This window comes from Pseudophryne corroboree, chromosome 1 (assembly GCF_028390025.1).
Source record: "Pseudophryne corroboree isolate aPseCor3 chromosome 1, aPseCor3.hap2, whole genome shotgun sequence".
Taxonomy (NCBI): domain Eukaryota; kingdom Metazoa; phylum Chordata; class Amphibia; order Anura; family Myobatrachidae; genus Pseudophryne; species Pseudophryne corroboree.
This window is the reverse complement of record NC_086444.1, coordinates 342,223,888-342,248,157: the sequence shown is the minus strand read 5'-3', so window position 1 is coordinate 342,248,157 and position 24,270 is coordinate 342,223,888. Positions and strand designations below refer to the sequence as shown.

At 46.7% G+C, this 24,270-nt stretch overlaps 2 protein-coding genes across 5 annotated transcripts in view; one reads left to right on the top strand and one right to left on the bottom strand.

The window, feature by feature from the left end:
- EP400 (E1A binding protein p400) overlaps positions 1-12,556 on the bottom strand; it is a 359,367-nt gene extending 346,811 nt beyond the window's left edge. For 2 of the 4 annotated variants that reach the window (XM_063964662.1, XM_063964665.1), the window contains exons 1-2: positions 12,420-12,555; positions 5,250-6,609 (exon numbers count right to left, since the gene is read on the bottom strand). In XM_063964662.1, the coding sequence (XP_063820732.1) occupies positions 5,250-6,569 (1,320 nt within the window). In that variant the 5' untranslated portion in view covers positions 6,570-6,609; positions 12,420-12,555. Of the gene's footprint in view, positions 1-5,249; positions 6,610-12,223; positions 12,336-12,419 lie in introns of those variants that run through there. The other 2 variants (XM_063964664.1, XM_063964663.1) reach the window with 2 other exon arrangements.
- Positions 12,557-12,676: 120 nt separating this feature from the next.
- Positions 12,677-24,270, top strand: part of PUS1 (pseudouridine synthase 1) — a 46,974-nt gene continuing 35,380 nt past the window's right edge. Inside the window, exons 1-3 of the mRNA XM_063964666.1 lie at positions 12,677-12,814; positions 13,310-13,523; positions 15,379-15,516. Of these exons, the coding sequence (XP_063820736.1) occupies positions 12,777-12,814; positions 13,310-13,523; positions 15,379-15,516 (390 nt within the window). The 5' untranslated portion in view covers positions 12,677-12,776. The remainder of the gene's footprint in view (positions 12,815-13,309; positions 13,524-15,378; positions 15,517-24,270) is intronic.

The following is a 24,270-nucleotide window of genomic DNA, read 5'->3' as shown; positions in this document are numbered from 1 at the left end:
GTTTTAGGAGGTTCCTGACTAGCTCGGATAACTCCTTGGCTTTCTTCTCCGGGAGAAACACCTTTTTCTGGACTGTGTCCAGAATCATCCCTAGGAACAGCAGACGTGTCGTCGGAAACAGCTGCGGTTTTGGAATATTTAGAATCCACCCGTGCGGTCGTAGAACTACTTGAGATAGTGCTACTCCGACCTCCAACTGTTCTCTGGACCTTGCCCCTATCAGGAGATCGTCCATTTTCTTTGAAGAAGAATCATAATTTTGGCCATTACCTTGGTAAGGACCCGGGGTGCCGTGGACAATCCAACCGGCAGCGTCTGAAACTGATAGTGACAGTTCTGTACCACGAACCTGAGGTACCCTTGGTGAGAAGGGCAAATTGGGACATGGAGGTAAGCATCCCTGATGTCCCGGGACACCATATAGTCCCCTTCTTCCTGGTTCGCTATCACTGCTCTGAGTGACTCCATCTTGATTTGAACCTTTGTATGTAAGTGTTCAACTATTTCAGATTTAGAATAGGTCTCACCGAGCCGTCTGGCTTCAGTACCACAATATAGTGTGGAATAATACCCCTTTCCTTGTTGTAGGAGGGGTACTTCGATTATCACCTGCTGGGAATACAGCTTGTGAATTGTTTCCACTACTGCCTCCCTGTCGGAGGGAGACGTTGGTAAAGCAGACTTCAGGAACCTGCGAGGGGGAGACGTCTCGAATTTCCAATCTGTACCCCTGGGATACTACTTGTAGGATCCAGGGGTCCACTTGCGAGTGAGCCCACTGCGTGCTGAAACTCTTGAGACGACCCCCCCCCCACCGCACCTGAGTCCGCTTGTACGGCCCCAGCGTCATGCTGAGGACTTGGCAGAAGCGGTGGAGGGCTTCTGTTTCTGGGAATGGGCTGCCTGCTGCAGTCTTCTTCCCTTTCCTCTATCCCATGGCAGATATGACTGGCCTTTTGCCCGCTTGCCCTTATGGGGACGAAAGGACTGAGGCTGAAAAGACGTTGTCTTTTTCTCCTTTATACGGCAATACTTCCATGTGCCGTTTGGAATCTGCATCACCTGACCACTGTCGTGTCCATAAACAACTTCTGGCAGATATGGACATCGCACTTACTCTTGATGCCAGAGTGCAAATATCCCTCTGTGCATCTCGCATATATAGAAATGCATCCTTTAAATGCTCTATAGTCAATAAAATACTGTCCCTGTAAAGGGTATCAATATTTTCAGTCAGGGAATCCGACCAAGCCACCCCAGCGCTGCACATCCAGGCTGAGGCGATCGCTGGTCGCAGTATAACACCAGTATGTGTGTATATACTTTTTAGGATATTTTCCAGCCTCCTATCAGCTGGCTCCTTGAGGGCGGCCCTATCTGGAGACGGTACCGCCACTTGTTTTGATAAGCGTGTGAGCGCCTTATCCACCCTAAGGGGTGTTTCCCAACGCGCCCTAACTTCTGGCGGGAAAGGGTATACCGCCAATAATTTTCTATCGGGGGAAACCCACGCATCATCACACACTTCATTTAATTTATCTGATTCAGGAAAAACTACAGGTAGTTTTTTCACACTCCACATAATACCCTTTTTTGTGGTACTTGTAGTATCAGAAATATGTAACACCTCCTTCATTGCCCTTAACAAGTAACGTGTGGCCCTAAAGGAAAATACGTTTGTTTCTTCACCGTCGACACTGGAGTCAGTGTCCGTGTCTGTGTCGACCGACTGAGGTAAAAGGACGTTTTTACGCCCCTGACGGTGTTTTAGACGCCTGGACAGGTACTAATTGGTTTGCCGGCCGTCTCATGTCGTCAACCGACCTTGCAGCGTGTTGACATTACCACGTAATTCCTTAAATAAGCCATCCATTCCGGTGTCGACTCCCTAGAGAGTGACATCACCATTACAGGCAATTGCTCCGCCTCCTCACCAACATCGTCCTCATACATGTCGACACACACGTACCGACACACAGCACACACACAGGGAATGCTCTGATAGAGGACAGGACCCCACTAGCCCTTTGGGGAGACAGAGGGAGAGTTTGCCAGCACACACCAAAAACGCTATAATTATACAGGGACAACCTTTATATAAGTGTTTTTCCCTTATAGCATTTTAATATATATAGTCATATCGCCAAATAAGTGCCCCCCCTCTCTGTTTTAACCCTGTTTCTGTAGTGCAGTGCAGGGGAGAGCCTGGGAGCCTTCCCACCAGCATTTCTGTGAGGGAAAATGGCGCTGTGTGCTGAGGAGAATAGGCCCCGCCCCCTTTTCGGCGGGCTTCTTCTCCCGTTTTTCTGAGACCTGGCAGGGGTTAAATACATCCATATAGCCCCCAGGGGCTATATGTGATGTATTTTTAGCCAGAATAAGGTACTATCATTGCTGCCCAGGGCGCCCCCCCCAGCGCCCTGCACCCTCAGTGACCGCTGCTATGAAGTGTGCTGACAACAATGGCGCACAGCTGCAGTGCTGTGCGCTACCTTATGAAGACTGAAAAGTCTTCTGCCGCCGGTTTCTGGACCTCTTCACTTTTCGGCATCTGCAAGGGGGTCGGCGGCGCGGCTCCGGGACGAACCCCAGGGTGAGACCTGTGTTCCGACTCCCTCTGGAGCTAATGGTGTCCAGTAGCCTAAGAAGCCAATCCATCCTTCACGCAGGTGAGTTCACTTCTCTCCCCTAAGTCCCTCGATGCAGTGAGCCTGTTGCCAGCAGGACTCACTGAAAATAAAAAACCTAACAAAACTTTTACTCTAAGCAGCTCTTTAGGAGAGCCACCTAGATTGCACCCTTCTCGGCCGGGCACAAAAATCTAACTGAGGCTTGGAGGAGGGTCATAGGGGGAGGAGCCAGTGCACACCACCTGATCCTAAAGCTTTTACTTTTGTGCCCTGTCTCCTGCGGAGCCGCTATCCCCCCCCATGGTCCTGACGGAGTCCCCAGCATCCACTAGGACGTCAGAGAAAAAGGAATTATGCTCAAACAGCACGAGTGCAGTAGCAGGGAGTGTGTTCTGCCATAAGATTCACTCCCAACAGAGCCTATAACAGGGGTGGCCAACCAGTCACGGGCAAAGAGCCAGAAAAGATCTGTAGTCAAATGCAAGAGCTACCATCATGCGCGCACAAAAATAGGGGGTGTAGCCTGGTTGTCACAAAGCCACACCCCATTTTTGTGCGCACACCTTTCAGTATGACGTTGTGTCATAACCCCGTGAATAGTCATGTTGTACAGTGCCACATACATATAATGCCCCAGTACAGTGCCACATACATATAAAAACGCCAAAAAATGGTGCCCCCACAGTGCCAGATACACACATGCCCACACAGTGGCAGTGTGCTGCTCACCACGTTGCTGTTGTGAGGGGAGGAGAGCGCAGCGTGCGCCTCTCCTGCCCCTCAGCCTTTCGGCGGCGGTGCTGGTGTCTACATTCAATTAGGCACCGGTCAGTGAGCCAATTAAAGCTTGCAGTCCGGCAGCCAATCAGGAGTCTTAGCTGCCGGGCCGGCACCAAATTGGAGACAGACACAGAGGGGCAGGAGAGGCGCATGCTGCGCTCTCCTACCCTCAGAGCAGCAGCACGTTGAGCAGCACTCAGAAAGGGGGGGGGGGGGGGGGGGGGGACTAGAACTGTGTGTGTCAGGCAGCAATGGGCGGGAGCAGAACGAGCCGCGGGTTGGCCACCGCTGGTCTATTAAGTGGTCAGATGCACTCAGTGCTTAGATTTCTATACTCAGGGCCTGCTGCAGATCCTACTGACACACCCCTTTACTCCTCATGGTGGACAGAGGGGAAAGCTGTGTGACAATTCACAAGCATACAGCGCTCATTGCTAACTGTCGCCACCACCCATGTTAGTTAGCCTCTAAGAAATGTCAGGGAAAGCAATCTGTATAGAAAAACTAAAGTCTCTTTGCACCCCCTATCCACAGCTCAGTCCAACACCCAGGAGCACCAGTCCTTACATTCAGCACAGAAAAACCAACTGGGTGGTCCAAGAGCGCTGTTAGCAATTCAGTACTGCAGGTCTTCTGTACCACCGGCAACGTGCATAAATTCCTCTATTCTTTCTCAAAAAGAGGTCCGTTATCAGCAAGGGGTTTGATCAGCTACACCGATATAAGGAGGGCCACAAAGAAACCTTTCCATGCACATTACTCACCGTTATTAGGCGAGTGTGGACGTAGAAAGAAATCTTGACAGTCATATCTATTGTCATCAGGCATACAGAAGACCAGCAGTACCGAGTTACTAACAGCGCTCTTGGACCACACAATTGGTTTTTCTGTGTTGATTAGAAGGACTGGTGCTCCTGGGTGTTGGACTGTGTTGTGGTTAGGGGGCGCAAGAGACTGTGGGGCAGATGTATTAAGCCTGGAGAAGTGATAAAGCAGTGTTAAGTGCAAGGTGATAACACACCAGCCAATCAGCTCCAATATGTAAATTGGCAATTAGGAGCCGATTGGCTGGTGCGTTATCACCTTGCACTTAACACTGCTTTATCACTTCTCCAGGCTTAATACATCTGCCCCTGTATTTGTCTATAAAGGATTCGGTACATCTGGTAACAGGATTATGACTCAGCTACCAGGCTTTGATAGGCTTGGAATATTGTCTATTAAGAAGTAGTAGCTGCATCATCATGTGATCTAATGCAGAGATGTAGTCCAGTTTCTCTACCCACTGCTTCTACTGTGTAAAGAGTCATTAATAACAAGAAGAGGATGGCAAATTACCAGGAGTGGTGGTGTTGAATAGCAATGGTGGGTGATAGGACGTTGGAGAGGGGTGAAGCAAGGAAATAATAAAGGAGGGTTACAAATAATAAGAATATTGTGTGCTATAGGAAGTTATAAAGGGTAACGATTAAGAAATGAGATAATGAAGAGGGTGATATGTAATGGGGGGGGCAGGGTGATTAAGAGGGATGATGAATTAAAGAGGTCAGTTGAGATTGTAGGATAATTGTGGGTGAAAATGAGTTACAATGACATCTCTCATTGGATACATACCAATGCTTTGTGTCGACACATACTTTTGTACCAATAGCAATGTAGTGGGGGCACCTGAGCAGGTGTTTCTAAATGCCATGGCACCTTGCTACACCACCGATACCATGGGAGACTCAATTAGCACATATGCCACACATAGGTTTACTTTAGATCCAGTACAGAGGATTCCAACAGAATTTTTTTTCCTCTCCCAGATATCTGTATATAGAACATAATCCATCTCACCTGACTGGCGATGACTACAGAGCTCTTTTCTGCTTCTTCTTCTTCTTCTTCCACTTCTAGATCCAAATCATTTTGTCTTAGATAGGCTTGTAATAAAATTGTAGGTTTCTTCTTGAATGCCAAGAAATCCATCATGTTCCCTTGACAGTGTTGTAAAAAGAATAACTCAATCAGATATTCCTTGAAGTTTTCCTTCAGAACCTTCATATTTTTGTTGTGATGTTCTAAGCATTGTTTTCTCAGCCGTGCATCTTCAGCAGATGCAGGCGGGATCTCGTCAAGCCTTTTAGCTTGTTTTTTTAATGTACTGCTTACTGTCTGAGTAAGTGGAAGGCTCGAGACTCCCTGAGGAGCATTGGCTCGTGATGGACTTGCTGGAGTCTGTTGCGATGTTATCCCAAAAGTAGAAGCTCCAGTTACACCAGCTATCATTCCTCCAGAAGTCCTATCAAAGCTAAAGGTCCTGCCCAATTGCTGGCCATGGAGAACCTGCTGTTGCTGAATGAACTGTCCCTGTATAATACTGCTTATCTGCGTTGGTAGATTTGTGGTTATGTGGCTTGGAGTGGACAAAGTCTGTATACCAGCTCCTGTTGCCACGGTATTCTGTGACCCAAACTGATGCACAGAGCCAACAGCCTGTGAATTGGAGTGCAACAGCGTACGTGTTTGTACCGATGTGGATGTTCCAGATGGAAGATGCATTTGTGTGCTTGGTGTTATCTGAGCAATGCCAGATCCTTCCTGAAAAACAAAATGGCCAGTACTAGAAGGTCCCAGACTGAGTTGTCTCACCAACAAACCAGCATCTACAAAGCCATGAGTTGGACTTTGGCTACACATTCCCAAGCTAGCTCCAGCAGTTCCCGCTCTGACACCCTGTAATGACTGGATTGGCACAGCACTGGGTTGTGTAGGGCTCTGTGTCTGGACCTGTTGAGACATTGGAGAAGTAACCTGAATATAAGATGGAGAGCCATGATCAAACCTCCTTGACTGAGAACTGAACTGGAAACTGGGAGAGCCTGGACTTGTAATCGGCAGTGGGGTCAGAGTTATCTGTTGGTTTCCTGCTACCACTTGTCCTACATTTTGTAAAGTAATGTTCACATTCTGACCAGCAACAGGATTCCGACTCATTATGAGTTGCTGTATTTGATAACTGGATGACTGAGGTCCAGCAGAACTGATCGCAGGTGCAAACGATGGGGCAGCAGACTGAGGGGTAGTCTTTTGAGTCCTTTGTTGGTCGCCATCATTCCCTGAGCTGCTCTTAGGTAGTTGAGATTGAGTATCTTGAGGACTATTACCATGGGGCATTATATCCCAACCCCCAAATCAAGGTCTTCACTAAGTATCCCTGAAAAAAAAAATTTGGAGAGAAGTTGATAGTTACTATCAGGTCATGACAGAAAACACTCCGCAAACATGTATAAGCAAGAAACAATGTTTTGGGTTATTTTCTTTGACAGGCTCCTTGTCACCTGACAGTTTCAACAAAATGAATACTTTATCCCAGTCATGCACAACCTACGGCCTGAGGGCTGGCAGTCATTATATGGGACCCTCTAGTATGAATCCTACAGCGTCACTACCCTGGTGGTGTATTTTTCTTCCCTCTCCCAATAAAGATTAATCTGAACCTTTTTCTTTTGCACCCAACACTGGGGATAAGGGTGGAAATTACTCATGGGGGCAGGATTCGACAGACACGCGATGGACAGGCAGCCAAAGTATCTGCCATTTATCTGACTTTACAGAGACATTGCCTTAAGAACGTAATCATTATATTGCAAGATTATCACTAAGTATATGTTTTAATGGCTCTCCACCCTTCACCACTATTATATACAATCCATTGCAAAGCAAAAATAAATTAAAAAAATAAGTTAATTTACACCTTGGCAAAACCATGTTGCACTACACGTGGGGGAGTTAGAATATGTGCAGAAAAATGTATCATTTGAGAAGGGCATAACCAAAATCAAACCACAATTACTGTGTAAAAATTAAGATGCCCAGCATTTGTGGGTAACGCGTAACCTAAGAAAAACTGTTTTAACTCCTTATATTGCCCAGGTGCAACGTTAATTGCTTTATTGCTTTGCTCTCAACTCAGAATCAGCCCCAACGAATTTAGCAATAGTTTTTATTTAACACGGAAGTAAAATGAATTATAGTTATTTTATTGCCTGCTAACAACAAAATGTGTGGTTTCTGTTGGAAGTTTGCAGAAAAGTTGTACAACTTATTTTCATTCCCATAATTAGCTGGCCCTAAGCATAGGCAGTATAGGCATATGCTAGAGGCATCTAGGCAGGCTGGACACCTACGTTCTAATTAGCAATGGCAGGCTGTAACTTTATTGCCACCGCTGTAGCTTGCTTTATTACACTGGCAGTGGCCGGTGCAATAAAGTTGGGGTTTTTTTCGGTTCATTGCGGTGCAGTGTGCATGACATCACGCAGGCATAGCAGTGGAGCAGCCAAAAGACAGCAGCAGATGGCCAGAAGACATCAGACGGTAAGGGTGGTGAGTGGAGAGACACTTGTGTGAGTTGGGGCTGAAGTCTGCAGGGATTCATTCATGCTGTTTGAGATATTACATAAGTGTGCACTATTTTAATAAACTGCTCGGGGTAAAGAAACTTGTGTAGAAGAAACTTGTGTAGGTTAGAATGGGGGTGGGGAGGAGGTTCTGTGGGATGGGGAGCACAACAATGGGGCAAGGAGAACACAGCATCACGAGGCCATGCCAACTTTTGTTTATGTGCACCAGTGGCGCAGGCACATGCAAATGGTGGGTGGGGACTAGGTAGCAGATAATTTCTTGGCCGAGAGCTAGACTGGGACTTTAAAGCAAACTTTTGCATGCAAATCACACAAGCCCTCATTTATTTACACGTCTGCAGTAGAAATAAAATCTGATTCTAATGAGACAAAAAGTGCAATTATTCTCTAAGAGTCTCAGTATTTCATCTGTTTAATGACACCACTACTGACACTGGTGGGAGTCAATTGGACGGGTGTGGATCATAGGGTCGACAGTCACTAGGTCGACCACTATTGGTATACATGGTCATTAGGTTGACGTGGAAAAAGGTAGACATGAGTTTTTTTATTTTTTTTTGGTGGTGTTTTCTTCGTAAAGTGACGGGGAACCCCAATTAGTGCACCGTGTCCCCTCGCATGGCTCGATTCGCTCGCCATGCTACGCTCGGCACAGATTACCGTTCCCAATTGTAGTCCACGTGGATCGTAAAGTATGAAAAAGGGCAGAAAATTAAATTGTAAAAAAAACACCTCATGTCAACCCTTTTCCATGTCGACCAATAGTAGTCAACTTAATGAGTGTCAACTTAAAGATCGGATACCAACTGGACAGAGTGCACTGGCAGTGAGAACGATGTGTTACTACATGGGGAAAGGGCAATGTGCTTAGGGGTATGAAGCCAATTTCAAAATCCTTTAACTGGTCAGACGAGTTGTTCAGTTGGTTGGTTGGATCAAAAGTTAGCACTGACTGGGGCATATGTATTAAGCCTGGAGACGGCATAAAGAAGTGATAAACCAGTGATAAGTGCAAGGCGATAAACGCACCAGCCAATCAGCTCCTAACTATTAATTTACATATTGGAGCTGATTGGCTGGTGCGTTTATCACCTTGCACTTATCACTATTTTAATCACTTCCTTATGCTTTCTCCAGGTTAATAGAAATGTGAATATTTTAGAAACCTGTCAGCAAGAGAGAGTTATGCTACTTATACCCCTTTTATACGGAGACTCTGACCCGAGATATTGCTGGGGCAACCTGGGTCCTGGCTTGGTGTAAAAAGGCCCACCCGGGTAAGCCACAGTGTGAAAGGCGCAACCAGGGTTACATTTTATAGCAGTAGATTGGCAGTTTTTCTCAAGGCCTGCCTTAAGGGAGTGAAATGTAGGCCAGGCATGGATGTGAAAAAAAAAAACCCCCAAAACAAATGGATGGGGAACTGAAAATCATTCTTCCAAGTGAGGCCGCAGCCATTGGCATTTTTACATATACATTTTTTTTTTATTTTTTTACAATGTTACTAACAGTGATGTACATTTTTTACAATAGAACAAATGTCAAGTGCCAATGTTTATGTAGTGCAAGCAAGACTCTATGGGGGGGAATTTACATTACCGCGAAGGGTGCAAACAGTGTGGCTATTGTCGCGCTGATTCGGTGGCAATTTGTTTTACACCCTGTGTAAGGGGTATCCAATTAGCTGCAATAACGCAATCCTTAATTGCAGCTAATGTTATTGCACCTAACTCTCCTGAAAAATCGTATTATTGCAGCCTGCGCACTCCCGTTTATCACCGCTATCCTATTCCAAAAGCGCGATAATTCTACCTGGCAAAACCAGTCATAAGTACCCTTTAGAATATAAGCTTTCACGAGCAGGGTCCTCTTCCCTCATGTGCTTTTAAGTCTCTTACTTAACCTATCTTCTTTTCAATACTCCCTTTGATGGCACCAAATCCCTCAGTTTTCTGACTCCCTGATACTTAATTCAGTGCTGTTTACTGACGCAGCTATGTTTATATATCCTGTACTTGTCCTATATTGTATTGAACTGTAAGTCACGGTCTTACAGTTCAATACAATATAAAAAAAAAAAGGATAGTAAATAATATTAATAATAATAATAATAATAATAATAATAATAATAAATAGGAGAAAGTGGGGAAATCTGCCCGTACCCCCTAAAAAGCCAAACTAATATAGTAAAAACATTATGGAAGTCTATTAGTGGCCATAGTAAAACTATTTGGTGCCATTAAATTGGGTCAAATGGCTGCTATATGCAATTTTAAAAATGTGAAAAAAAATTATAGAAAAGCTATTTTTCCATCGAAATAAGTGCTCTCAGTAAAATTGGGGTACATAAAATGGGTATAAGTATATATTTTGGGTAATTTTAGGGGTCTAAATTAAAATCAAAACGGACCAATTACTCCCACCTGCAAGTCTAAAAACCCACTCATAAAGCACCTAACTATGCCCGTCAGTTTCATTCACTTTGCATTTTTTTTTACCCCAAAAATGACACGTCATTATTGGCCAAGTAAATATAATTAAAAACTTCTACGTGCCTAATTAGTCATTCAGGGAGGTGTCCCAGGGGTTCTGAACCAAATACCAATATTTATACCTTAAATAAAATAGGGATTTTGCACTACGTTTCTGCTCAGAGATGGTGAAAAGAAATCTGCATTAAACCCTATGGGGTTCGATTCAATTCAGCACGATGGGAAGCCCGACGAGAGGATTTCTTCATGCACCCGAGGGGTACGAGCACTAATCCGACAAAAATGCTGGTGCGATGCTGTTTACTGCCCTTAGCCTTGCAGAAACAGCATCACGCCAGGAACTTTAGTCAGGGAATGCTGTCTTGCACCAAAACACCCTATGGTGTTCTCTGGCAAGAACTGGCCTTCTCCGACATAACAGCATGCTGAATTAAATAGCACCAGGAGCTCATTTCCGGAGCCATTCAATTTGTGCTGGATTGAATGGAGCCCATGGAGACTTATGGCCACTAATAGGGTACCGAATTAGCACATTTGCGAAGATTTATTGTTAAACCATGAAATTGCGGCAAATTAGATACCCCCCTGCGTCATGTTTCAGCTGACTGGACAAGTCAGCTACAGTCAGTCTGTAGTCCCAGCTCTTCTGAGTGTTCTGGTAACTGACAGATGGGGAGAGAGAATTAAGATATTTTTTATCAATTCTACTTCCAAATTGGAGAATTCAGCAGAGCTGTCATGCGAGTAAACAAGTGTTGCTACCTTGTAGAAATGATGTTGCTAATTTCAGGAAACCAAATATAAACAATAGTCCCTAATAAGGCAACAATGTAAATAAAGGAACCAAACAGTATCTTTCAGTCAGGGAAAATGATTGATTGCTTCAATGGATAAATTCAAGGGGTGGAAAAAAAAATATTTTTGTGGGAATGACAAAATGAAATATCTGCACCAGTGACACCATAAATGTTGACAAACGAATTATATGTATGGATAACAGTTATAAGAAAGAAAGACAATGCTTTTCTACATTATATTATTAAACATGTCAGGGAATTACAATGCCATAAAACAATTATAGCATAGGGAACACAAAATTCTTCTAGGATGACAAACTTTTTTCCAGTTGGAATGGATGTTTTTTTTCCTGCATTTACTTATATAAGCAGTCACTTAATTTAGATGGATATATCCTACACAACTCAAAACACATAATATCCAGTAGCAGAATAATAAAAAGGGTACAGTACACATGCCAAAACAAGGCATCTCATGCAGTGCATCCACATTACCTGAAACAAATCCTAATACAGCTACTGTATGATAACAAAGCACTGCATAAACGGAAATAAAGTTTCTCTCTACACTGTGGAGCCTACAGGAGAGCCAGGCCTTGTATCCTGTGTATTACACCCCACACGGCAGCTGTCTATGTGAGGAGCCACAATTGTGTTTGCAGAAACTGCTTTCCTAGCCCGGCTCCTGTTACTGTAAGGAAACAAGCAGTGGAACTACAGGGCAGGCTGTGGCCGGCGTGCAGGGCACACGGCGAGTGCTGCGTTACCATCACCCCGGGAGGGATAGCTACAGTGCCAGCAGCAATAACACAGGGGCCAGGGACGGAGGTTTGTGACCGTGCAGCAGCCCCGGGATCAGGCTGATCATGCAGCAACAGTAGCCCGGGCACTGGCAGCAGTGGGTGCGGGAGTGCTGCCTGCTGCTGTGCCCCAGCCAGGCTACAGGAGGAGAGCGGGTGTAGTTACAGCGGGGCACAGTGTGAGTCGGGGAACCCGGAGGCCGGCCCTGGGCCTGTGTAGGCCTGGGAGGAGCGGTGCGAGCCCGGGGGGCAGGGTGGAAGTTCCCGGAGCAGCACTAGGGTGGCAGGCATATCCCGGACCCCGAACACACACACCTGGTGCTGCAGGCGGGCGGGGACGGGGCACAGGCTGTACGCCGCACACGGGCGGGGGAAGGAGGAGGCGCCGCGCACACGCTGCTAGTTTGTCTCTTGGAAGTTCCTCCCCTCTGCCGACCCCCCGGCAGCGCACATCTTCCCGACCACGGCCGATCCCCCGCCCCGGGTCCCTGCTACACATGTGCACACTCACCCCAGCTCCGCTCCGTCGCCGCTTCCTCTCCCGCAGCAGTCACAAACGGCACCCAGTGCTGCTTCGGGAGAATCCCCCGATCACCGTGGCCGAGGAGGGACACTCCGACACAGGGAATCCTCAGTTCCTCCGCTAGGGGGAGCTGAGCTGCAAAGTGCTCGCTGCCGAAGGCAGGAAGGCAAACAGCGATCTGTGAGAGCTTATCGTGAGCCCGCCCCCCGCGTGACGTCAGAAGGGTCCGCCCTGAGATAGGGATCTGTGCGCCGCCCTCCGCTATTGCCGGAATCTTGTCCCAACGCGGCATCCGTAACGTTCATCGCCGGCTGTATCTGTCTCTGTCCCACGTGTGGAAGCCGGATGCTGCTGTTCCTGCTGCTGAGTCGCACACGCTGGAGGTGAGCACGGATCTCCCTCTCCGGTCACAGCGCAGATCCATCTCTGTGACCCAGCCCTGTGCGCTGCCTGCTGAGCCCAGACACGTGTGCTGATCGCTGCCCGTCCTCTGTGCACCGGCGATTTGCTCCTGGGAGCGGCTGCCTTAGATGTTCCCGGCAGTGACACCGGCTCAGCTGATGTAGTTAGCACTAAACCAGTAACCCGTATGTACAACACATATAGCGGGCGAGCTTGTGCGTCACTAGCCTTTGCCACCGCAGTAAGACCCAGGGCACCGGCACCCCTCCGCACACCGGTGTCACTCCGCACATAGGAGTATGCCAGCTGACTGCAGTCCGGAGTCATCTGTATTCTGCACGCTCACTAGCAGCCGGTCACTTTTCATGCACCAGCTAATGATACATTATTTGCTTCAGTGTTACTAATGCATGTATGTGAAGTGAATGACTACAGATGTGCCATGCATTCCTATTATCTCTCTCTCCCTCCTGCAGAAACCATCTTCCTCTGCTCATGGCTGATCCTCTAGTAAAGAGCGCCAGTGTGGGGCCAACTAGGAAGCTCCAAGAGGAAGCAGAGGCTGTGGGGGAAAATGGGCACCATGCAAAGAGGTTTAAAGCGGACATCGATGAGCTGAACAAGAAGTATCCCAAGAGGAAAGTGGTCCTGTTGATGGCGTATTCGGGAAAAGGTTACCATGGAATGCAAGTAAATGATTTGAAATAGTCAGTTTAGGGTTTTGGTTATAGGGCTGTATCGACAGATAAAAAATGTCTTCCCCCTTTTTCTGTGTGTTCATCTGGGACACCAATGCAACATTGCATTTTCTTAAGGGCCCTACACACTGGCCGATTTTCGGAAAGATATGAACGATCTCGTTCATAAATGAACGAGAACTCGTTCATATCTTTCAGTGTGGAGACTCCAGCGATGAACGATGCGCGTCCCCGCGCTCGTTCATCGCTGGTCTCCCGTCGGCTGTGCATGCAGGCCAATATGGACGATCTCGTCCATATTTGCCTGCACTTCAATGCAGCCGCGTGACACTCCCCCCGTCACTGCCCCCCCCCCGCCGCCGGGTCGCTCGTCGGCCGTATCCGCCGTCGGGCAGCTCAGCGGCGGGTCGGCCAGTGAGTAGGGCCCTTTAGACCTTTAGATTGTAATCTCTCACGAGCAGGGCCCTTTTCCCTCACGTGCTCATCCTTTGTCTTACTTTAATAATCTTCAACTGTACCACATCCAGCAGTCTTCTGCCACCTGATACTTATTCCAGTGTCATCTGCTGATGTAACTATGTGTATTTACCCTGTACTTGTCCTATACGGTCATCAACTGTAAGTTGCTGTTTTCCTGTTTGATTATTTATGTACTCTGTAACTGGGTGCTGCAGAACCCTTGTGGCACCATATAAATAAAGGATGATAATAATAATAATAGACTGTTACTATTTATCCCAATTCCAGTTATTAATGTAGAATATATAAATCTTTAAAACAATGTGTGAATTATTTCTGTCTATACAGCGCTGAAATCCTTCCTTTATGATGATACATACTGATAAAGCATGCTACGTTGATGGTATTGGCTGAGGTGTATTTAATAGTAATGTGATGTGATTATTCACGTGAGTTTTTGAAACCTCAAAGTTACATAAAATGCATTCAACAAAGAAAAATGCATTATGTGTATGTATGGGACAGAACAGTGGCACAATAATTAGATTGCTGCATCACAGTGCTGAGGTCTTGGGTTTGATCCCCACCAAGGCTCTATCTGTGCAGAGTTTGTATGTTCTCTTTGAGTTTGTGTGGGTTTCCTCCCACACTACAGAAGCATGCAGGAAGGTTAATTGTCTTCTGACTAAAAATGAACCACGGCATGTCTAGGAGTGCACGGGTAGTAGGGAACATAGGCGGTCATTCCGAGTTGTTCGCTCGCTAGCAGTTTTTAGCAGCCGTGCAAACGCTGTGCCGCCTCCCACTGGGAGTGTATTTTAGCTTAGCAGAAGTGCGAACGAAGGGATCGCAGAGCGGCTACAAAGCTTTTTTGTGCAGTTTCAGAGTAGCTCAAAACCTACTCGGCGCTTGCGATCACTTCAGATTGTTCAGTTCCGGATTTGACATCACACACCCGCCCAGCCACGCCTGCATTTTCCTTGACACGCCTGCGTTTTTCCGAACACTCCCTGAAAACTGTCAGTTGCCACCCAGAAACGCCCACTTCATGTCAATCACTCTGCAGCAACCAGTGCGACTGAAAAGCTTTGCTAGACCCTGTGTGAAACTACATTGTTCGTTGTAAAAGTACGTCGCGCGTGCGCATTGCGCCGCAGTGCCGTTTTTTTTGCCTCATTGCTGCACATCGAACGAATGCAGCTAGCGATCAACTCTGAATGACCACCTTAGATTCTATGCTCCAGTGGGGAAGAGACTGATGCGCATGACTGAATATTATCTGTAAAGCACTGCGGAATGTGTGCGCGCTATATATTAACTGTTGGTTAATAAATGTGTATGTATTGCATTAGAGTTTGAACTGATATATGTATTATATTCTCCTGCAGAGAAATGTGGGATCTTCACAGTTTAAAACAATTGAGGATGAGTTGGTGCAGGCACTTGTCCTGTCCAGCTGTATCCCAGAGAACCATGCAGAAGACATGAAAAAGATGTCCTTTCAGAGGTGTGCACGCACAGATAAGGTGAGTATTGTTCTGATAATATAAAGGGGGTTTCATCTCCAGCTCTCGCACACCCTCATTAGGTCATGTTTTCACAATTTCTTCAATCATGCACCGATTAGTAAATCTATTCATCTAGACCAGAGTTTCCCAAACTCTGCCATTACAGTCCAGGTTTTATGGATATCCATGCTTGAGCACAGGTGACTTAAATAGTAGCTCAGTCAGTTTGACTTAAACATGTGGACTCAAGCATGAATATTCTTAAAACCTAGACTGTAATGGTACAGTTTAGCAAACTCTGTTTTAGGCTAATTGTTATCCCACCTAGCTTCATTAGACAAAATTCTCAAACATGGCTTGTTGGGAGTAGTTGATGTCTAGAGTTAGAACCCTGTGATCTGAAGTAGTTGTTTCCATCTCTTTTATTGAAATAGTCAAACTATTTGCTGACCCATGCCAGTGCTATTCAGTTTATTGCCTTGTCACTCACACAGCATACAGAGCTTGTGGGAAGCAGAATAAATTCCGCTACTCAGGATCCTGGTGGTCACAATGCCAGGATCCCTACTAGCGGTGAAATGCCGCCGCCAGAATACCGGCGACACCGGCTATTCTCCCTCTGTGGATGTCCACGACACCCATAGAGGGAGAATAGAACCTGTGGCGAGTGTAGCAAGCCAACGTGCCCACATCGTGGCTAGCGCAGCAAGCCCGCAAGGGGATTTCTAGCGCTCGCCCCGTTCTTCGGCATTTCACACTGATCACAAGCTTGTTCCCTTTTGTGCTGACCAAACAACTTAAAAATGAACTTCAACTTTCCAAAACGTCTAGTAACTGCTTACTCAGGCTTTAAGTCTTCAGCATCATATGGGGACACACACAATAGGGAATAAGTCCGCAACATTTCTGTGGAGATTGATAAAGAAACCATCACCCCTCAGTATTTTTATATTTTTTAAGACTTTATTTCTGAAACCAATTAAATGCATATATCTCTAAAAACTTGGAAAATCATACAGTACGTCAATGTTATTGAGAATGATGTTTACGGTCCCTCAGTGACTGAACTCTATTAGTCTTTCCAATGCCACCAATATTAGTAATTCAGTAACACCCCCTAGTGTCCTGGTTTATATGCTTTTAGTTTGTATGCAATCTGAATTTAATATTAAATGCTCAAATTTTATTGACCATATATAAATTTGGCTAATTTTATTTGGGTGAATCAAATCGGCGCTCTTTTCTTTATTTGACGATCGACACCCTCCATCTGAACAGTAACTTTTATCTGACCGTGTTGATGTGGTCATTGTATTTTTTTTGCACTCCTTGAGTGCCTCATTAAATTTAGTGGAGTTCATTGAAAAGCAAAATATTTACTTTGGTACCAATACCCTGCAAGCCCATAACCTTTCCCCAACATTTCCAGTGAGTGTTGGTATAATGATAGTTATTTGGCCCTGGTTCTGCTTTGAAGTGTTTATGTATATAAAGACAATGCTTCATCTCACTGTAACAAAATGTCTAATCTGTTTTACGATTGCAAAACATTAATCTGCAATTAAGAACATATAAACCCTCCATTATAAACAGTACCCACTTATCCTACTGCCAATCAGCATTGTAAATTTGTTAATCTATGATATTTGTTACAAGGTATGGTGACAACATAGTTACATCTTATTGTAATTGTGTATACTTTAATTAAATATATAGTATTTTATATATAGTATTTTACACATATCTCATTTTTTAGAGCACTAGAACCCACACCCCCATTTAATATATAAACCCTCCTGCCTGCATCACCTTTTAAACTATACCTGATTGAGTTTTTAAAGAGTGAAGAAATATGGACATGGCTTAACACATCCCTAATGATAAAGATTTATAATTGAGGAATTTATTAAATTATGAAGCAAAAATGCTAATGACTATAGCTAAAACCTCACTTGCCACAAGGCTATGTCTAAAGGGCCCTACACATTTAAAGATCCGCCGCCGAGCTGGCCGACGGGCGACCCGGCGGCGGGGGGCAGTGACGGGGGGAGTGAAGTTACTTCACTCCCCCCGTCACACGGCTCCATAGAAGTGCATGCAAATATGGATGAGATTGTCCGTATTGGCCTGCATGCACAGCCGACGGGGCACCAGCGATGAACGAGCGCGGGGCTGCGCATCGTTCATCGCTGGTGCCTCCACACTCAAAGATATGAACGGTATCTCGTTCATTAATGAACAAGATCGTTCATATCTTTGCGTGATATCGCCCAGTGTGTAGGGCCTATTACATCTGTTTTCCAGTGTTTGGGAGCAAATGGTCAATCGTCATTTGCTCCCATACATTACCAGATTTTCATTCCTACCAGAAAAATTGGACAGATAATTTTATAGTATGTAGCCACCTTAAGGAAGCAAAGGTTTTAGTGGAGTAGTTGGAATCAGGAGGCACCTTTTATAAAGCTGTGCATACACTATACAATTATCTGGTAGATTATCTGCTTTGCGCAAATATATGTAACCGAGATCTCTGAATTCTAATATTGTGTGGGATTTACATCTGGTTACTGTTGTCATTCAGTGTGCTGGGGGAAACAAAATGCCTTTTTTTTTCTTGCTTAGAAATACCCCACCTTTTCAAGCACCTGAATGATATCACTAATACCCCTTTCTCTGACGTCCTAGTGGATGCTGGGTACTCCGTAAGGACCATGGGGTATAGACGGGCTCCGCAGGAGACTGGGCACTCTTAAAAGAAAGATTAGGTACTATATCTGGTGTGCACTGGCTCCTCCCTCTATGCCCCTCCTCCAGACCTCAGTTAGTATCTGTGCCCGGCCAGAGCTGGATGCACCCTAGGGGCTCTCCTGAGCTTCCTGGAAAAGAAAGTATTTGTTAGGTTTTTTTATTTTCAGTGAGATCTGCTGGCAACAGACTCGCTGCTACGTGGGACTGAGGGGAGAGAAGCGAACCTACCTGCTTGCAGCTAGCTTGGGCGTCTAAGGCTACTGGACACCATTAGCTCCAGAGGGATCGAACACAGGCCCAGTCCTCGGTCGTCCGGTCCCGGAGCCGCGCCGCCGTCCCCCTTGCAGAGCCAGGAGAACGAAGAGAAGTTGAAAATCGGCGGCTGAAGACTCCAGTCTCATTAAGGTAGCGCACAGCACTGCAGCTGTGCGCCATTGCTCCCTTAGCACACCACACACTCCGGTCACTGATAGGTGCAGGGCGCTGGGGGGCGCCCTGGGCAGCAATTAGATTACCTTACTTGGCGAAAAGCACATAATACAGTCTGATAAACTGTATATGTGCATTAACCCCCGCCATTAAAGTACATAAAAGGACAGAAGCCCGCCGCTGAGGGGGCCGGGCCTTCTTCCTCAGCACACCGGCGCCATTTTCTCTTCACAGCTCAGCTGGAAGGAAGCTCCCCAGGCTCTCCCCTGCAGTATCCTGGTACACAAAGGGTAAAAAAGAGAGGGGGGTCACATAAATTTAGGCGCAAAACTGTGTATATAAGCTGCTATAGGGGAAAAATCACTCAGTATAGTGTACATCCCTGTATTATATAGCGCTGTGGTGTGTGCTGGCATACTCTCTCTCTGTCTCTCCAAAGGGCCTGGTGGGGGAACTGTCTTCAAATAGAGCATCCCCTGTGTGTGTGGTGTGTCGGTACGCGTGTGTCGACATGTCTGAGGTAAAAGGCTCCTCTAAGGAGGTGATAGAGCGGATATGTGTGTGGGAGGGTGTCTCCGTCGACAACGCCGACACCTGTTTGGATATGTGTAAGTGCTGAGGTAAAATTATTGCACAAAAGGTTAGGGAACAGAAAGCAAATCTACCCTGGTCTGTCCCTATGGCACAGAGTCCTTCAGAGTCTCTCTATGTTCACTATCCAAAATAACAAAGTATCGACACGGAGTTTAACTCCACTGTCGACTACGATAATGCAAAGTTACAGTCAAGAGGGCTAAAAGATATTCAATATATGATTATTGGAATAAAAGATGATTTGCATATCACTGATGACTCATCTGTCCCTGACACGAGAGTACACATGTTAAGGGGAAGAATGCTGAGGGAAATTTCCCTCCTCTCATGAGGAAAAAGAGCGGGAATCTCCAGACAAGAGACGGCAGCTTCCCACAAGAGAATTCTCAGGCTGTATCCTTTCCCCACTAGGGCCAGGATGTGTTGAGAATCTTCCCCTTGGGTGTCCTGTTTGCACTAACTATTCTCAGGGATCCTGCAGATAGTGTGCACATTCTAGTATACTACCCAGACCGGCGATTGTGTCGGCATGGGTTTATAGCGCTGTGGCAGCGTGGACAGGTACCTTATCAGCAGAGATTGAGACCCTAGTATGCATATAAATATTTTAAGATGCTGTCTTAAGTGATAGATATATAATTATAAAGCATGCCCAAAGGGACATGAGTATACTGGGTCCTAGAGACAAAAGCTATGTCGATTTCTGCTTGACGTGTCCTGTAGAATATACATTGGACAGATGATGCCGACTTAAGAGGCATATGGAAGGCTGAGGATTGTGTGGAGAAAGGTTCTCGGGCCTGGTCTCCACAGCTATAGCTGGTAATTCTGATATTTTGCCTTATATTCCTGCACAGCCTAGGAAAGCACGACATTATTAAATGCAGCTTTTCAAATAAAGAAACAAGAAAGTCTGAGGTGCGTCCTTTCTTGTCAGAGCCGGGGGCAGAGGAAAGAAGCTGTACAACACAGCTAGTCCCCAGGAACAGAAGTCCTCCCCGGCCTCTACAAAAATCCACCGCATGTCGCTGGGGCTCCACAGGCGGAGCTAGGCCCGGTGGGGACACGCCTTCGTAAGTTCAGCCACAAGTGGGTTCACTCCCTGTTAGATCCCTGGGCAATAGAAATTGTATCGCAGGGATACAGGCTGGACTGTGAGAAGATGCCCCCTCACCGAGGACCCGGCGGGCTTCCCCCGCAAGAGAGGGAGCCAGTGTTAACTGCAATTCGTAAATTGTATCTTCAACAGGTGGTGGTCAAGGGTCCCCTCCTTCAACAAGAGGGTGTTTATTATTCGACCATGTTATAATCCCGAAACCAGACGGTTCGGTTAGACCCATATTGTATTAAAATCCCTGAACATATACCTGAAATGGTTCAGGTTCAAGATGGAATCGCTAAGAGCGGTCATTGCAAGCCTGAAATGAATCGGGACATAAGGGATGCATACCTTCGTGTCCCCATTTATCTACCTCATCAGGCGTACCTCAGAATTGCGGTACAGGATTGTCATTACCAATTTCGCCAAGGTAATGGCGGATATGATGGTGCTCCTGCGGAAGCAAGGTGTCACTATTATCACATACTTGGATGATCTCCTCATAAAAGCGAGATCAAGAGAGCAGTTGCTGGACAGCGTATCACCTTCTCTGGAAGTGAAACGGCAACACGACTGGATTCTATATATTCCGAAGTCGCAGTTGGTTCCTACAGCTCATCTGCCTCGCCTAGGCATGATCCTAGACACAGACCAGAAGAGGGTTTATCTCCCGATAGAGAGAGCTCAGGAGCTCATGACACTGGTCAGGAATCCATTGAAAACCAAAACAGGTGTCAGTGCATCACTGCACTCGAGTCCTGGGAAGGATGATGGCATCATACGAGGCCATCCCCTTCGGCTGGTTCCATGCAAGGACAATGGAACTTACTGGACAAGTGGTCTGGATCACATCTTCAGATGCATCGGTTAATCACCCTATCCCCCAGGGCCAGGGTGTCTCTCCTGTGGTGGCTGCGGAGTGCTCACCTTCTCGAGGGCCGCAGATTCGGCATTCAGGACTGGGTCCCGGTGACCACGGACGCAAGCCTCCGAGGGTGGGGGGCAGTTACACAGGGAAGAAAATTCCAAGGTTTGTGGTCAAGCCAACAGACTTGCCTTCACATCAATATCCTGGAACTAAGGGCCATATACAACGCCCTAAGTCAAGCGGAGTTCCTGCTTCGCGACCAACCGGTTTTGATCCAGTCAGACCGCAGGGGCTCATGTAAACCGCCAGGGCGGCACAAGGAGCAGGGTGGCGAGGGTAGAAGCCACCAGAATTCTTAGCTGGGCGGAGAATCAAGTATGCGCACTGTCAGCAGTGTTCATTCCGGGAGTGGACACGACCTCTACCCGGGAAAGTGGTGACTTCATCAGGAAGTCTTCACGCAGTTTTGCAAATTGATGGAAACTGCCTCAGGTGGACTACATGGCGTCCCACCTCAATAAAAAGATAAAAAAGGTTTTACGCTGGGTCAAGGGACTCTCAGGCGATAGCTGTGGTCGCACTAGTAACACCGTGGGTGTTCCAGTCGGTCTATATATTCCCTCCTCTTCCTCTCAGACCCAAGGGCTGAGAATTGTAATAAACGGAGGAGTGTGAACAATATTCTTTGCTCCGGATTGGCCAAGAAGGACTCGGTACCCGGCACTGCAAGAAATGCTCTCAGAGGACCCATGGCCTCTGCCTCTCAGTCAGGACATGTTGCAACAGGGACCCTGTCTGATCCAAGGCTTACCGCGGCTGCGTTGGACGGCATGGCGGTTGAACGCCGAATCCTAGCGGAAAAGGGCATTCCGGATGCAGTTATTCCTACGCTGATAAAGGCTAGGAAAGACGTGACAGCAAGACTTTTTCACTGTATATGGCGAAAATAGGTTGCTTGGTGTGTGGCCGAGAAGGCCCTACAGAGGAATTCCAGGGGGGTCGATTCCTGCACTTCCTACAGTCAGGAGTGGCTATGGGCCTAAAATTAGGATCCATAAAGGCCAAGATTCCGGCCCTATCCCTTTTTCTCTCAAAAAGAACTGGCTTCACTGCCTGAAGTTCGGACGTTGTTACAGGGGTGCTGCATATTCAGCCCCTTTTGTGCCTCCAGTGGCACCTTGGGATCTTAACGTGTGTTGGATTCCTAAAATCCCACTGGTTTGAGCCACTTAAGACCGTTGAGCTAAAATATCTCACGTGGAAAGTGGTCATGCTTTTGGCCTTAGCTTGGACTAGGCGTGTGTCAGAATTGGCGGCTTTGTCATGTAAAAGCCCACATCTGATCTTCCATATGGAAAAGGCAGAATGGAGGACTCGTCCCCAATTTCTCCCTAAGGTGGAATCATCGTTTCATTTGAACCAACCTATTGTGGTGCCTGCGGCTACTAGGGACTTGGAGGATTCCAAGTTGCTGGACGTAGTCCGGGCCCTGAAACTTTGTTTCCAGGACGGCTAGAGTCAGAAAAACTGACTCGCTATTTATCCTGCATGCACCCAACAAGCTGGGTGCTCCTGCTTCAAAGCAGACTCTTGCTCGCTGGATCTGTAGCACGCGTCAGCTTGCACATTCTGCGGCTGGACTGCCGCATCCTAAATTAGTAAAAGCCCATTCCACGAGGAAGGTGGGCTCTTCTTGGGCGGCTGCCCGAGGGGTCTCGGCTTTACAACTTTGCCTAGCTGCTACTTGGTCGGGTTCAAACACTTTTGCAAAATTCTACAAGTTTGATACCCTGGCTGAGGAGGACCTTGAGTTTGCTCATTCATCCGCACTCTCCTGCCCGTTTGGGAGCTTTGGTATAATCCCCATGGTCCTTACAGAGTACCCAGCATCCACTAGGACGTCAGAGAAAATAAGAATTTACTCACCGGTAATTCTATTTCTCGTAGTCCGTAGTGGATGCTGGGAGCCCGTCCCAAGTGCGGACTCTCTGCAATACATGTATATAGTTATTGCTTAACTAAAGGGTTATTGTATGAGCCATCTGTTGAGAGAGGCTCAGTTATTGTTCATACTGTTAACTGGGTATAGTTATCACGAGTTGTACGGTGTGATTGGTGTGGCTGGTATGAGTCTTACCCTGGATTCCAAATCCTTTCCTAGTAATGTCAGCTCTTCCGGGCACAGTTTCCCTAACTGAGGTCTGGAGGAGGGGCATAGAGGGAGGAGCCAGTGCACACCAGATATAGTACCTAATCTTTCTTTTAAGAGTGCCCAGTCTCCTGCGGAGCCCGTCTATACCCTATGGTCCTTACGGAGTACCTAGCATCCACTACGGACTACGAGAAATAGAATTACCGGTGAGTAAATTCTTATTTTTACACTCGCAGAAAAATCCTGGGATATTGCACGTGAACGTGCATCATCCTGGGATTTTTGTGAGTGTGAATGGGTACAGGGACAATTTCCCGGGACGAGCATCCCGGGATTTCAACCCAGGTCTCGACCTGGGTTGAATCCGGGACCGTCCCGGGAAGCTGTGCAGTGTGAACGGGTATACCGGTTCAAGGCGACCCGGCACCCGTTCTCTGCATAGGAGGAGGCGGTGCTTGGAGAAGATTATCTCCAAGCACCGCCTCCGGTAGCATCAGCGGTGACGTCACGACCCGGCAATCTGGCGGGTCGGCCCGCTAATGTGAAAGGGTCATTCCCGGGAATGTGTCCCGGCAAATATACCGGGACACATTCACGGGAATGACCAAACACTGCGAGTGTAAAAGGGCTATTAGCTAATTGAGCATCTGCCACACTATATATGTAGATTATCTGATAGATCTGGCTGGTTGAAATGAAAATCTGGTAATGGATGAGAGCAAATGACAATAGACCATTTGCTCCCAAACACTGGAAAACAGATGAAAACTGTCAGTGATTTAACTCATTTGTATAAAGGACAGGTTTTGTCCATTTTCCAGTGTTTGGGAGCAAATGGTCGATTTGTCATTTGCTCTCATCCATTAACAGGTTTTCATTCCA